The sequence below is a fragment of the Apteryx mantelli genome, unplaced genomic scaffold (genome assembly GCF_036417845.1).
Source record: "Apteryx mantelli isolate bAptMan1 unplaced genomic scaffold, bAptMan1.hap1 HAP1_SCAFFOLD_34, whole genome shotgun sequence".
Classification (NCBI taxonomy): Eukaryota; Metazoa; Chordata; class Aves; order Apterygiformes; family Apterygidae; genus Apteryx; species Apteryx mantelli.
The window spans coordinates 2,480,081-2,495,562 of record NW_027118693.1 but is presented as its reverse complement, the minus strand read 5'-3'; the positions used below and the strand labels follow the sequence as shown (position 1 = coordinate 2,495,562).

Here is a 15,482-nt window from a genome sequence, read left to right as displayed (position 1 = left end):
GAAAAACAGAACTAGGAGCACTCCCTTACCTAACTTGGGATGGCTACCATAGAGCTGTCTCTCCCTGAGCTTCCTTTGTAGTCAGTGAAGAGAAACAGCTACTGTTGGCTACAAGTCATGTGAGCTCACCTAGCCCATTAGCTTAAGGTGAGGTGTATCCCTCTAGAAATGACTCTCAGAGTGTGAAGGCAGGCTAAGAAAGGAGCTCCGTTGGATGGTACCTCTTGCAGGCATCCAGTGGTATTCCAGATGCCCTGGGCATGTGCATATCATGTAGAGGAAACCTGTGCCCTTCTGAACACCTACACCTATCAAGTCATAGAGCTTCTTGTGTCAAAGTCACCTCAGCTTCACCTCAGTCACCTCAGCTCCCTCCCACGTTAATGACAGGCGACCAGCATCTTCACATCGCCACAGGGGGACTCATCCTGCCTGTTTTAGGAGCCCATCTTAGAAGAGCATCTGCCATTCTCTGCTGTGGCTGATTTTGACTACCAGGGAAGTCTCCATCTGAGACCATCTGAGATTTGGATCATAAAAGATTGTTGAAGTGAATTGCAGGGGACTCACTCGTGAACATAGATTAAATTTGAGGATACTCAAGGAAATAGGTTTCTTATTTTGGAGGTCATTGGGTCCAACACCCCCCTCAAAGAAAAGCAAGCTATGTGGCTCATACTTTTTCCCCCTAGCTATCACCTTGAACTCTGTCATATCTCAGGTTCTTTTCTCTCTCCTACCACTTTCAACCACAGTAGTTTCCAGACTTCCCTCTCTTTGTCATCCCCCAGCAACCTGTGCACATCATTAAAAAGAGCATCTTGCTCCCAGGCTCAGCTCACCCTGGGATGCAGGAGGTGACTGAAGTCCAGTTCTTCAGGAAATGGGGAATGGTTGCTTCATACAGGAATATCAGTGCTCACATATTTCATCGTTGATCAGGGAGAAGCTTGCACTGTACCTGCTGGTACTCATTCTTTCTCTCTGAAAGGAAGATAGCACCCGCCCAAGGACACTCAAGCCAAGCCCATCACTGTCCTGAGTGGGCTCTGTGTGATCCATCACTCCCGTTGTCGGGGAGTCAGAGTGTGTCAAGAGCTCACTATGTTTCTGCTTGAGAGCCCATCTCATACTGCTGCTCAAAGTCCCCACTTTCAATCCCCATAGCAAGTTATTGTGGGGAGAAAAAGGAATCTTGGAATGATGAAACCACTTCCAGGGCATCCAACACATCAGTTCTTGGAGGCTGAACTATCCTCTGCAAATGTTGCTCTTAAGTGTGTAACAGAGCCAGTATCACTGTGTTAAGACTTAGAGATCAACATTCAAATATCTGAAGTTAAGGTAGATGAATGCCACCCAGAGAATCTACACATTGGTTATAGTTATATGCTGGAGGAAATTCAGGGTATGCAGAATTTCATGATTGATTTCTGTCACTCTACACTTATGCCATACTCATCCCTCGGGGTATGGCACCTGACTCTTAGAGAAGCTTTCTGTATTATCAACACCCTCATCTTTTCATCTCCCACTGCAGCAGGATGGTATTGATTCAGTTACTAAAAAGAAAAAAAAATGCAGGCTTTCATCTATGAATTCAGATGAGGAAAAGCAAAGAAAGACTGAGGAGATCTTCAGAGGCCATGGTAAGCATGAACTGTGGGAGTAAAGCAAGGAGAAAGGATTAGGGATAGGAAAAGAAGAAAATATGAAGGCTCCCTTCATAAGATCTGTGTTAGCCAGTGGGAAGCAAATGAGTAATTAAAGTGTGCGTGTGTGTGTGTGTGTGTGTGTGTGTGTGTAGGAAATGATGCAAAGGGAAGAAGGGGGCAGTATGGTTTCTGCTTAAAGTACTGGGAAAATAAGACCCAGAAAATGTACCTTTCCTCTGCAGAAGGACCTACAACTTTTTAGAGGGGCTCAGACTATGAGATCGCCTTTCACAATTCCCCTCTGCAAGAAACCTCAGAGGAAAGGAGGGATGGGATTCATCTTCCCAAATGTAGACACGTCCAGTGGAAAGGCTTGATTCAGTTGCCCACTTATCACTGTCAATATGGAGAAGCCATATCTAGGACGCACAGAGGAATTCCATGCCTCAACTTAGTTGGGCAATGGGAGGGAAAACAGCCACTTCAGAGTAAGGTTTCTCCCACTTCAGAGCACGTACAACACACATGAGGACTGACCTGGCAAAAGAGATGAGGTGGGAACGCAGGGTGGTGGGAGGCTGGCTGAGAACAAAGGCTCAGAGGAAGATGAAGTCAGGCCCTGCCTCTGGTGACCAAATCGCAATCAGCTTCTGTTGATATACTTCTTATATGCTTGTGTCTCCACAGATAAGAGCTGTATCTCCTCAGAAGGCCAGCCCAGGTGCCGAAAGCTGCGTGAGGGACATGCTCTAGGCACGCACAGGAGGGAGGCTTTAGGGATAGGCTCATCTCAGCAGGGCAACAGGCCAATCCAGGAGCCTTCTCCGCTTGCTCTGATGGCCCAGGCTCCCTGGTCGGACCGTGGAAGGAGTGAGGTGCTGCATGGGGCTTGTGTTAGGCACCAGCCTCAGGATGGGCTGACTCACAGCCAGGCTTTCACTGATGGCCTCAACCACAGGCAGCAGTGCTGTTGGCCACACGTGAGCACTGGAAGCCCTTTCAGATGCCTGCACATTTCCCGTTTCTGCTTCCGTTGTCCCCCTCTTGCCTCAGTCCCTAGCAGACCTCTTCACTAGGCCCCAGCTCTGTGATCCCTGCCCACATCCATGTTCGGCGTGCCTGAGGCCATCCTGACCCATAGGAGGTGCATGCATGGGTGCAGTCAACTCTGTGGCACTGGCGATCTTCACTGAACGGAACAGTAACTAACAATACAGACCTCTCCTCTGGGAATATGTACAGCTGAGAGACAGGGCTACCATCTCAGGAACCCACAGACAGGAAAATACGTCAATGCTTGCCCCTGGAAGGAGCTCACATTACGGCTGAAATTCCTTTATGCTCTTCACAGAAAAAGAAAGCTCAGACATTTCAAGAGCTCCCGCTTCCAGCATGATAATGGGGTTTATTTTAAAGAAAGAAGACAGCCAGGGATATTCTTTGCACTCTTCTACACCAGGCCTATATTCCCCTAAGACATTTATTCCCTTCTCCCCCTTCCCATTCCACAAACTTCTCCATATGCTACACTTTGAAAGCTACACCTGATACACAGAACATGCATTTCCAAGTCTGCCATGCTAGGTCAGTTCATTCCTGGTGGATCACAACTAGTATGAGCTCTGTGTGGAGGCCACAGTTTTCCTGAGTGCCTTTCCAAGAGCCCCCTTGATCTCCCTGTTCTGCAGGCTGTAGATGAGTGGACTGACCACGGGTGTGAGGATGGTGTAGAAAAATGGGACAGCATTTTATTGAGCTGTCTCAGCAGAGCTGTTCTGGGCATCATATAGACAATGGTGAGGGTCCCGTGGAAAACAGTGACCATGGTGAGGTGAGAGGAGCAGGTGGAGAAAGCCTTCTGCCTCCTCATGCTGGTGGGGATCCTCAGGATAACAGCTCTGATGCAGACACAGGATGCCAGAGTGAATAGCAAAAGGAAGACTACATCCAGAAAGCCGATTACGAAAGTAACCAGCGTAGGCACTGTGGTGTCACTGCAGGAGAGCGCTAGCAAAGGGGTAAAATCACAGAAGAAGTGATCAATGACACTGGGGCCACAGAACTGTAACTGAGAAAATAACCACGTCACTGTTGTAGACATTAGTAATCGGGCTAGCCAAGACCCAGACGCCAGCTGGAGACACACCTTCCAGTTCATGAGGCTTGCACAGAGCAGGGGTTGGCATATGGCCAAGTACCGATCACAGGGACATGGTGGCCAGCAGGTCATACTCAGTAGCTGCAAAACAGCCAAAGAAATAGAACTGTGTCATGTAGCCATGAGCAGAAATGGTTCTGTCCCCAGTCAGGAATCTGGCCAGCAGCCCGGGCAGAATGGTGGAGGTGTAGAAGATTTCCACACTGGAGAAATTCCCCAAGAAGAAGTACCTGGGGGTATGCAGATGCCTGCGTGCCACCACTAGCACAACAATGAGGATGTTCCCAAACATGGTCACCAGGTGGATCATGCGAGAGAGGAGGAAGAGAGGCATCGGAAGCTTGGGGACATTACCCGGTCCCAGCAGGAGGAACTCCACTGGAGATGTCCAATTGCCCCATTCTTCTTTCTCCTTGTAGTGCTGCAGGTCCTTCTTGTCAAACCCACTTGGCAGGAGGGGAACCGCAGAGAAAGAGCATGCGCTTCTGTGTTTGTGGTAAAAAGGTTGACAGAGACAACATGAGATTTGCACTCATCTGACCGAATTCACATTTGGTTTAGGGGCTTCATTCCTAGTGAAAGGACAGGAACAGGTTCTTGTGGAGGGCAAAACTGCTCATCCTAGGGGAACCTCCTCTGATGAGACAGATGAGCTGCTCCATTGAGGTGCCTATTTCACTGTGTGGATTAAAAAGGAATGTACATTTGCTCATATTTAGCCTACTATGCCTGAAGTTATTCCTGGTAATACCCAGCATAGCTGTTGGCCAAATCCTTCTGCTCTCGAGCAACAGGCAGATGTGCCAGAGAGAAAAAGCCCCATCATGCAAAAATAGCCTTTAGGGGAACACATCACACCAAAGGTTGCTTCTTCTCACAGAAGAAGGATGCACACTGAACGGAGTTAGTGGTCTCAACTCCCTGAAACATGTGCTTTCTGAGGAGATGATTCTGCACTGGACAGTCCATCTCTTTCTGTTGACAAAGAGTGGTCAGGAGTTACTAGCTCAGTCTTGGAAGGGACTGTAAATGGACTGTTAGAGAGGATACTTACAAGCAGTTGTGTAACTTGGGAGAGAAGGGAGGGGGAAAAGTGAATGCCAGAGAAGGGGTACCTGAGCCATCCAAGCAACGTGAGGAAGAGAACCGTTGTATGGGGAAGAAGGGAAAAGGAGAGGGAAGTTCATTTCCTGCACATCTTTTCCTCCTCGGTTTTAATTTCTGAGAGCATTTGAGCTGTCACCTGCAGCAGCAGCAGCAGCACAGCACCTGGACCTCAGCATTTCCAGCTGAGCTCTCAGGGCTCCCTGTTCAGCATTGTGATGAGGGCGGATGAGTGCCCCGAGGGTGAGTGGGGACTGAGGTAGTGTGGAAGCACGGTCAAGCACATGCTTATGGTAAACCCCTGACACACGCCTGAGTAGCTGCCCAGGGAAAGTCCATGGCTGCAAGACAGAGCTCTTTGCCCACTCCTCCTCTGCCCTTTCATAACACTGGGGTCAGATAAAATGATGTCCCTGGTGATTCCCTGCTGCAAACTTTAGACCTTGTACAGTGCGTTGGAGAAGGCTGAAGCAGCCATCTAGACAGTCCAGGGAGCTCCTGGGATGGATGAGTCAGTGATTCACCCCGCCTATAGGGGAATGAATTGTTGCCAAAGGTGCTTGCATAGGGAGGGTGTCCCAGATTCACTGCTGCCTGTGGATCACATCCTTGGTGGATGGCTGAGAGTCAACTGTGAGAGAGCTGGGAGACTGAGACTGATCCCTAAAACAAAAGCAAGATGGAGAGAGAGAGAAAGATTCAGAGAGGCAGGAAATTAAGGCACATGTACAGGCACAGTGGTCCCATACACTCTGCCCAAACTCTTCTTTCTCTCAGCTGAAGTGTGTGAGTGCCCATCAGCTGATGCCCTGCAGCAACCACACAGCTCTCACTCTGCACCACAGCCATGCTCCCTGTATCTCTGTTCAGCAGTGTCAAGGACTAAGAGAGGGAAAGAGTGAGCTGGAGTAAGAAGACATGAAGGAAAGGCCTGGAGTGAGGCACATGTCTCCCTCCCTGGTTGTCACTGCGCAAAGGGCCGCTGGCACGTTAACAACACCCAGATCTGCCTCAGCACATATAGCTGCTGCCTGTAATCCTCAGCATGGTGTGGTGACCTTTCCTCCAATGGTAACTGAGAATGAAAGGCAAGGCCTGGGTCTCCCCCTCGGCCTTTTCCCCACTACATCCCCCTCTTTCCTAGTCTGTCTGCAGACCCTGAGCCAAGGCTCATTCCTTGCTCTGCCCTTGCACTCGTCTTTCAACATCTCCTGCTGTGAGTCTTCAGCAGCACCTGAATGTCACCTGCTCTGCAGTGTCTCTGGTGTTTATGGCACAAGTGAGTCTCCTGAAGGTCCTTGCTGCAGCTCAGCTTCTCTTTGTGCTGCAGAAAGTGAGCCCTGGGTAACTGAAGCCCTGTGGGGATGAAAGCTCTGAGCTGCCCTCGCCCACACCTCTATGGCCTTTCAGCATGCTCTTAGGAAGAGTGAGCACGAGCCAGGGGAATGAGCACTGGTCTCTTCAAACTCATGGAGCAGAACTAGAGTGAGACAGGTGCCACAGCTTCTCCTTGCACACTCCATGAGCGGTCAGTGGGCAGAAAAGCAGAGTCAGCAGGTGTTTGGAGACTTGCAATGGGGGATGCCATGCCTCACCCTCAGAGGTGCCAGGCTCTGCCCTCTGAGGAGAGAGGAAAGCCAGACCTTTCCCAGAGGCAAAGGTACCTGACTTGCTGGGAGCCAGAGGAAGCCAAGTTACTGCTACAGACTCGCACACAGGATTCCTTTTTCCTACATGGGAGGTGCACAGCGTTCTCCTCTGCCCCTGCTTTAGGTCAAGGGGAGCAGGAGGGCATGATTCCTCTCAGCTCTCTTTGACTTGCACCTCGTGACAAGGAGACTCCTCTGCCTCTCCACTGAGTGTGAAAGGGAGAGAGGAACCCTGGGAGGTCATCCACGCTGCGCAGCTGCTCGGAGCATGGTGTGTAGTGAAGTCAGACCAGGAGGCTCTGGGCGTGTTCTGTGGCGTCTTGAAAACCTCCAAGAGGGGACACTCCATAGCCTGTCTGGGCAATGTGTTCCAACACCTGACTCTCCTCGTGGTCATTTTTTCCTTTATGTCCAGTCAGAATGGAGTGGCTTCACGGCTCTCTAATTCTGCCAGCTGAAAGTCTGCGGAAGGATCTCTCTTGCCCAAGTATAGATGTCTTTAATATAATAGCTACATCTGACCTTATCATCGAGCCTCTCTTCTGATTCCCCAGGAAGAAAAGGCAGAATTTAGGAGGCATGACTTATCCTACTTCATGTGGGCAGCTGAAACCACTCTAGAAGTATCTGCTCCCTTTGTGGACCATCATCTTTCCTCCAGATGAAGACATGGTCTCCTTGGCCAACAGGAAACATTATGAAGAGAGTGATTTCCCAGAAGTGCTCTGCACAAATGAAAGAGAAAGCAATGGATTTCCTTAAGGAAGGCTCTCTCCATGGACCCCAGAGGAAGTACAGAAGAGCAGCTTAGACTTTGCAGCTTTCTCCAAGGTGTATACAATTGTCTGTGACTGATTGCACCTCCTCCATTCTTTAGCTATTTGCAGTTATCACTTCTGTTTCTCATTCCCTGTCACAGCTGCCATTCTAGCTGTAGAAAGGGGGCTTAACATGCATTCACCCAGGACAAATCAGGTCCAGTTTGCCTTCATGTAGTGCTTGGATAGAGCAGAGAAATATATAAGAACTCAATTTTGCAAAAGCAAAAGCTTGTGCCAAATTGTTCCTTTCTTGCTCAGAAATGCCCCAGCTCCCATCTCATCCTGGACATCATCTTATTCTAGGTCCACATCTGGTTAACATAGTGCAAACTGCCAACAAAAAAGAGACAGTTTAGTCCTCTTCCTCAGTGTGTTATTGGGAGTTTGATCTCATTGCAGTTCCACGCTTGTGTTGGAGCTCCATGTTGTTTTCTGTTCATACGGGACACTTGAAGAACAAGGATGCAACTCCAGAAGTGGCTGATAGGTCCTGCCTCTGCCTTCTGCCTGCTCCACAGTGTAAGCCTTGGCAAGTAACTCAGTGCTCTCTCAGGTGTCAGCTGTGTGGCATTCAGAATAGCCTGAAATGGCTGCACTGCAAAAGAATGGGAGTATCAAGTATGGGGGTGTGGGATATTAAGGTCCTGCTACCCCCAGGAATAAGGAAATACGAATACGGAGATATGCAGGAGAATATTTTTCCACCTAATTTCAGTTGTCAGAGCATCTAGTTCAAGCTCAGGTCTAAATCTTAGCTCTGAGCTTAAGCTAAGCTAAGATCCAAGCTGAGACCTAAACTCTAAATCAGGCAGCTAATTGCCCTGCACTAGCCCCCGGCTGTACAAAAGCTTTGAAGATTTCATCTATTTTAAGCTTTGTTCTCTTAATTATACCATCTAGACCAGGATTATGTCTGGCAAGTTAATCATTGATGCTTTGCTGTGGGGCTAGTAAGATTGTTCCTGCTATCCACCAGGATGGAGAGGGGCAGTGAACAGCCTCTCTGTGAAGGATAGTGCCATGCCATACCCAGCAGCGCGGTTCCAAAGGTAGTTTATCTTTGATGTTAATCCAGCTGTGCAGGTACTGTACTTCTGTCAGCCCCAGCTCTCACTTGCCTGAGTGCTCCAGGGTCCTCACCTGCTCTGTGGCAAAGTCTGAGTTGGGTTTGGTGGCAAACCCTGGTGCTGGCATTGCTAAGCAGTACGATGTGAAAAACACTGTCCTCTATCCTCTTTTTCCCCCACTCCATCCCCCAAAATTAGGCGTGCACACTTGGGAGGCTTCTATGCAACTGTTCAATTTATGGACCAGCCATAGCATTTTACCAGCAGCTGTTTCTTTCTTCCTTTACAGCAATGATCGTCTCAATTTTGTAGATTTTGTTCTCTTCAGGGTTCATTTTTGAAGTTCTTCTGGGTAAAATGTCCCCTTGACTGCTTCCTGACTGTAGTCTATTAAACAGTACACTGGTATCCGACCCCTTCTCACAGCTCTTGCCATACAGCTCACAAGCTACGTTTCCTTACTGCACCCCATCCCTGCCCTTCCCTGCTAGCTGGGGAGGGGGCTCCGTGGGAGGAAGTTCCTGTGCCTATGGCAGAATCTGAAACCCTCACAGCAAAGCATTTTCTCCAGCTCTCAAGTCTTGTTTCTTTTGCTTTGCTTTGCTTTTTTGCAGGGGGTGAGCTGGGGTGGGGAGAGGGGTTGGATGGAAAAAGTGTTCTCTATCCTTGAAAAATGAAGACCCCAGGAAGAGATTCTGCCTTGGCTAAACGGAGATATTTTAAGTGCAGGCAGCCACAGCTTGATGTACCCTGGCCATCAATGAAGAGAATAAGTTGATTTTCCAATGGGATGCAAATCAACCTAAGGAAGATGCCTCGGAGGAGATTCAGTTCAGAGAGCTAGACACCTGACTGTGGGTGTTCTTGTGCAGGTACCTCCACATGAGCTGCGTAGTTGATCTCACATGGAAATGTACTCAGTTCATAGGGCTGGGGAGTAATTCCACCGACCAGCCTTCAACTGCTTAAGCAGCTGTCTAGTGCCATTTTACATGTCCTAGGATATCCAGCCTGTTTTCTAGCTGTTGCAGCAGGTGGCTGCCAGTTTCTTGCATGCCCTGGTTTCACTTACCAGCCCCGTGCAGATAACTTTACACACTACAGAGCATCCCAAGTGCCCACTTTATGAGCCAGGAGAAGAAGGAGCTGAAGACTAAAACTTTTGGTGGTGAGTGGAAGTTCAGGGATAAAAAGGGCAGGTGTTACATAGTGTGGCTTGTGATTTCTGATTGAGAGGCACCACTCAAACAGTGGGATCTGGGGGATGCGGAGCAGTTTTCGGATACCATGAGGTTCCTTGTGAAGACATTGGGTACCAACAGATGGGGTCAGATTGCAGGGGGCCTGCAGGCTACGCCTGAGGAGTATCAGGAAGACTGAAGTTGCAAGGATTATATTTCATCCCTGAGAGGCACTGCTTGAGGACGGAGGATGATGTGGGGAGAGTTATGCAGGGCTGGGGCTGCAGGGATGTGTAGACTGCATTGAAGCAAAGCATTAAAACTCTGTGAGTGCATGCGTGTCAAAAATGGAAGAGGCACCCCACATCAAAGGTGCTTCTTGAGGGAAGAACCTCTGTCCCTTTCCTTTGTCTTCCTGCAAGTGGTGCCTCTGATGGTCTGGTCTAATCAGTGCTTGGGGAGGGACATGGACTTCTGGCAGCTCTATCTCTAACAGCCCTCAGCAAGCCCCATTAAACCTCCAAGGCACTTTAGTCCTGTGATTTCACTTCACGCTGGGCAACTTTCCCCTGGGAGTTTGTAAGACTGTGGGAACCCTAATGAGCTTCTCATTGCATCTAATCCACAGGGTGGCTAGTAGGAGAAATTAAGAGTTTTGTTAAGCACAAAAGTTTTGAATGAGCACATGATGTATTCTGGTTTCATTTGTTTCTCATGTTTAAGCCTAACAAAGTTACACTAGCGTGTTTCAAATGAACTTCATGAATGTCCATTTCCAGTGGCCATCTAGTGCTATCCTATGGAATAGACGTGGGACGGTGGGACATCTGTTACCAAAAGCAGCCTTCTAGGGTGCACTAATGTCCCAGAATTTCAGACCTTCCTCTTCCCACTGGTTCTAGTTATCTGCATTATGACCTTCCTGGGGAATATCCACATTGTTATGCTGGTGATTGCTGAGCAGCATTCCCATGCCTTTCAATTCTGCCAGGCATGGGATGTGTTAGTACCCTATTCACTATTTTGATGACCCCTTCTACCAGAGAAAGACAGAGGGCTTTCTCAGCCATCTCCTTCCACCTCATTGTAGTAAAAATTTCTACAGCACCCTAATCATTGTGTATCTCTTACCAAAACCCAACACCCTGCCAACCCCTAGCAAAGGTCTTTCTGTCTTTTACACAGCCCTCACTCTTCTAATCAAGATGCTCAGGTTGCCATTGATAATCCCATCCCCAACCAGTTCTTTTTTATCTTTCATATCATGACAGAAAAGATGCATTTAACCATGCATGCCTGCATCTGTCTGAATGTGCGTCTTCAGCCCAAGAGAGATGGTTAGTGATCTGCATGAAGTAGACATATTCAGGAGATAGATCCCAAAACTGAGCAGCCTGTTGTCACCTGATCTGAGAAAGAACAAACTGAGTTTTAATACTTTCCTGTTCTAATATAGCTTTGGAACAACTCCTGTGTTTAGGATAGCTGGGAAGCAGGTACATGAATTATATTCACAATTATGGCAAAAAAAATCAGTGCCAGATGTGTAGTAATGTTTACAGGATTAAAGAAGTCACTACCATGGCATGAAGAGGTAGTTTTGAAAATTTTAATTCTAGCTTCCTCTCTCAACAGTTGTCCCTTCATGGCCATTCCCTTTCCACCCCTTAGTTCCTTTTCCAGAATACGCTTCCGTCTTGAACTTGCGTAGTGTTGAAATATGCAGTCAGGTCCATGTCTTCCAGGGAGCAGAAAGGGAAGAGGGCACCCATGCTGCTACAAGCTGCTTATCTGTAGATTGTTCTTTTGTGCTTATCACACAACAAACTGGGGGGCTGGAATCATACTGACACAGGGGAAACTCTCTTCCCAAGCTTGTAGGGTGTATTATCAAAAGATCATATGGAGTCCCTCCGTGAAAACAGTGACTTGGCAGAAGTCTGGTAGGGTGGCCTTTGCACACATAAGAGTTGAGCTGTCTTAGTTTGTGTTAATCATTTGGCCTCCCTTTATACTTGGGAACAGGAATAGGCATCTGTAGAAAATTATTTATCTCACTTGAGCTGGTTTATAATTTAGGAGGAAACTAAAGAGGAATATCATCATATTTCTGTTAGAAGGAAGCAAAAATGTTTGAAAGTTTTGTGCGGAAAGAAGACCTACCCTGTTGGATGGCAGCATGGGCAGAGTCTTCCGGAAAGAAAGTAATGGAATACAAATGATTTCTGGCCTACGTTCTCTCATGCAGATCTTAGAAACTTACTTTGGGCACTTACTTTCTCCTGTCACATTCATGGAGCATGTTACTGACGCCTTTACAGGAGTAGGCAACACAAGAGCTTCAGGGCCACCCTCTCGCTGGCTGGGGTGAATGCAACTTCTGTTGTCAGTACTTTCAGAAGGAACATAGCATTTTAGATCTAAGAAAGGGTTTGCAGTAGACCAGAATATTTCTGTGTTCATTTAGCAAAGTCCTCAAGGTCCACCTTTTTTTTATTTATTTACTTATTTCATTTTCAATTTACCCACTAATCCATTATTCATGCAGCTCAGGTGTCAGGGAGGTGGATAGCTATTTAGGCGACCTTTATCCACAGAAGAAAGTCTGTTATTTACTGTACACATCCATTACAGGAAGCAGACCCTGTTGTCAGGAAATGCTGCTCATATTGCTTAACTTCTGGGCCTCCTGGGTGTCTGCTGGCCCACGTAGTGCGCCTGCAGCCTAGAGACACAGGCATGTCATTTTTGTGTGCATTTCCTCCATTCAAGGTACATGAAATCAAGTGAGGGCTGTTGATCACCGCTGACAAAACATGTGCTTTGTTTTGTTTTGTAGTGTGGCAGTGAGGATATGTGCTGCATGCCTTAGGGCATAAAATACAGTTCGACGTCTGCACAGAGCAGAGGAAGCAACACCCAGCACAGTCTTGTTTGTACCCCTTGCAAGGGGCAGCTCTTGCAGTGACCTGCTCCTTCAATGGAAGAAGCAAATTCCTGAATGAACTGTCCCCACAACTGCACCTGGACTTTTCCCTGGTGTGAATAAGGTGAACAGTCTGGAGGCCATGCCATCAGAGCAAAGCAAGCACCTAAGATATTGGAGTAGAGGTAGCAGTGGACAAACAGTGAGGTTCTGTTATTTCTATGCTGTAACCAGAGGTGTGGCTCTCACACAGATAGTCAAACTGTAGCTTTCTATCCAGAAAGATCAGAGACATTAGTGCCAGAGTGACTTTGAGGGGGATTTTTCACAATAAGATGCCTAAGATAACTAAGTTAAAGTACTATCTGTGATTCCAAAGTCTCTTCACTGAAGATGTCTTGGTGGGATTCTTTGCCAACTTAAAGGGGATGGGAGTCATCCAACTAACTACCTTCAAAATTTCCATGCTAGGCATTTAAGACTAAACTCATCCATCTTGTGCTTCTGTACTATTGGGAGTGAGTGATTTAAATAATAAAAATGTCTCTCAGATAGAATGATAATGTCATATTTTTATTTAAAATGGATAAACAAATACTGCTTTTGATTCTCATTCCAAAACAAGATATTTGTCTTGCAAATCGTGAGTGAAAATGAATCCATGAAAATTACAAAATGGCAATACCATGACAAGGATTAGAGAAAAGGAATTTTTTCTTTGGTTTTGTTTGGTGAAGGGGTTGGAGAGAACTTAAGGTCTAGATCTAATCCTTGGGGCTGCAGAGGATGCACCTCACTGAGCTAGAGTCCCTCACCTGTGCAAATTATAACACATTGCCCAGTGTGTGGTTCAGCGCACCTGGCATTTCCTATGAAAAAGTTGAGCTTCCAATTCTATGCTCAGTATAGTTCCTCTGAAATGCTATGGACAATTAGCGTAAGAGGAGATGATATAATCCTCTAGACTGCTGATTCTTCCCCACAATCAAAGGAGGGCAGGCAATGCACTCAGCTTAGGGCATTTAAGTTACAAATGTTTGTAAGTGGACAAACTAATTCTACTGCGTGAATCTGTTCTATCAGATGCAGTATTGGCTCTAACAGTATTGTATCATAAGGACTGGGCATTTATTTTATTAAGCTTGACCTGTGGACAATTGCATTGTTACTCAACAATTAAATTACTGACCAATATTCTGGATTTTGTTGCAGCTTAAAAGAGAGCTGATGTTAGGTGGGTAATTTAGACTTTTTTTTGTCTATGTTCTTGTCCTTACCAGGAGGTTAATGGGGAGAAGCAAGTGCCACTTAGCAGAGAAGTAAAGCCATTATTGTTCTCTTTTTATTTGTTCCACCTGTTTTCTGTCTCTTTCTAAAGGCAAAGAGGTTCAACAAAGTTCTGCCACCAAAATAAACAGGGGAAACCAGATTGTGTGACAAGGAGAAGCTGCATCCAAACTTGGGGAAGGTGAACCGTCTTGAGACTTTGGTGTGCCAAGGAAGGAGGAACTCCTCAGCTTGCTGCTTTCTGTCTCAGTTTCCACACTTAGAAAACACCATCACCAGGGTATTCACCAGGGTTTGTAAAGTGCTTTTAGACCATTTGAAAGGCATCCCTATCTGAGGATTAGGTCTTATCATGGTGATATGTTTCAGGAGAGAAACTGGTGTGATTTCATGAAAGTTCACACTGCTAAGAAAGAAAGGTGCAATTTCAGCAAATGAATCCTAATCATTTGTTCCACCCCCCCCTCCCTTTTCCCTCCACTTACAAAATCTCTCCTCAGAAGGAAAAACATTTCCTGGAGATTATCACACTTCTCTTCAAGCCCACCTTGAGAGCCTTCTTCATCTGCTCGTTCCTCAGGCTGAAAATGAAGGGGCTCATCAGAGGAGTTACCACTGTGTTGATCAGGGCCACCATTTTGTAATAGGAAGTGTGGTGACTTGAAGGCTGCACATACTGGAAGATGCAGCTACCATAGCCCAAGATGACAATGGTGAAGTGAGAGGAGCATGTAGAAAATGCCTTGTTCCGTGACGAAGCTGAGGGCAACCTAAGGATGGTGTTAATGATGTACAGGTAGGACATTGCTGTCATGACCAGTGAGCCAAAGAGGATGATGAAAGCGTTCACGAAATTTATCAGCTCCACAGTCCGTGTGTCTGCACAGGACAACTTGATCAAAAGCACACCGTCACAGAAGAAGTGGTCAATATGATTGGCATTGCAGAAGGACAGCCTGGCAACTAGGACAGTGGGGACAATGGTGGCCAGGAAGCCTGCAGTCCATGACCCCAACAGGAGCTGAACACAAAGCTGACTGTTCATGAGCATGGGGTACTGAAGAGGGTAGCATATGGCCACATAACGGTCGTAGGACATGACAGCCAGAAGGACAAATTCAATGACACCCAGGAAGGTGCAGAAATAGAACTGAGTTAAGCAAGCTGGGTAGGAGATGGCTTTGCTGCCCATCAACAAGCTTGCTACTGTTTTGGGTATGATGGATGTAGCAAAGAAGATCTCCAAAGAGGAGAGGTTGCAGAGGAAAAAGTACATAGGTCTGTGGAGGTCTCGGTCAGAAAGAATGAGGGCAATGATCAGCAGGTTTCCAACTAAGATCACCAGGTAGGAAGCCAGGAAAGTGATTGCTATTAGGTACTCCTGATGGTGGAGGGAGGGGAAGCCCAAGAGAAGGAACTCTGTGACAGTCGTATGGTTCAACATATCTGCAACAACTGAGCTGCAGTGAGTAAGAGAAGACGGTGAGTGGAGGAAACAATTCCTCAGAAGGTTAGAGGGAGCGGAGACAGGTAGAGAAATGTAGTGTAATGAAAGAGATGCATGCGGTTACTCACAAAAAGTCTGTAAGGAAAACAGAGAAGAGAGGAGAGGCAAGGAGAAACAACATAGAGCA

At 47.0% G+C, this 15,482-nt stretch overlaps 1 protein-coding gene across 1 annotated transcript; it reads right to left on the bottom strand.

Annotated features, from left to right (window-relative positions):
- Nucleotides 1-14,386: 14,386 nt before the first annotated feature.
- On the bottom strand, nt 14,387-15,274 carry LOC136996380 (olfactory receptor 6F1-like; the record flags this gene model as incomplete). The annotated part of the gene is made up of 1 exon (XM_067317304.1): nt 14,387-15,274. A coding segment is annotated over one exon (888 nt), but the record flags the coding sequence as incomplete, so codon positions are not given.
- Nucleotides 15,275-15,482: the final 208 nt, after the last annotated feature.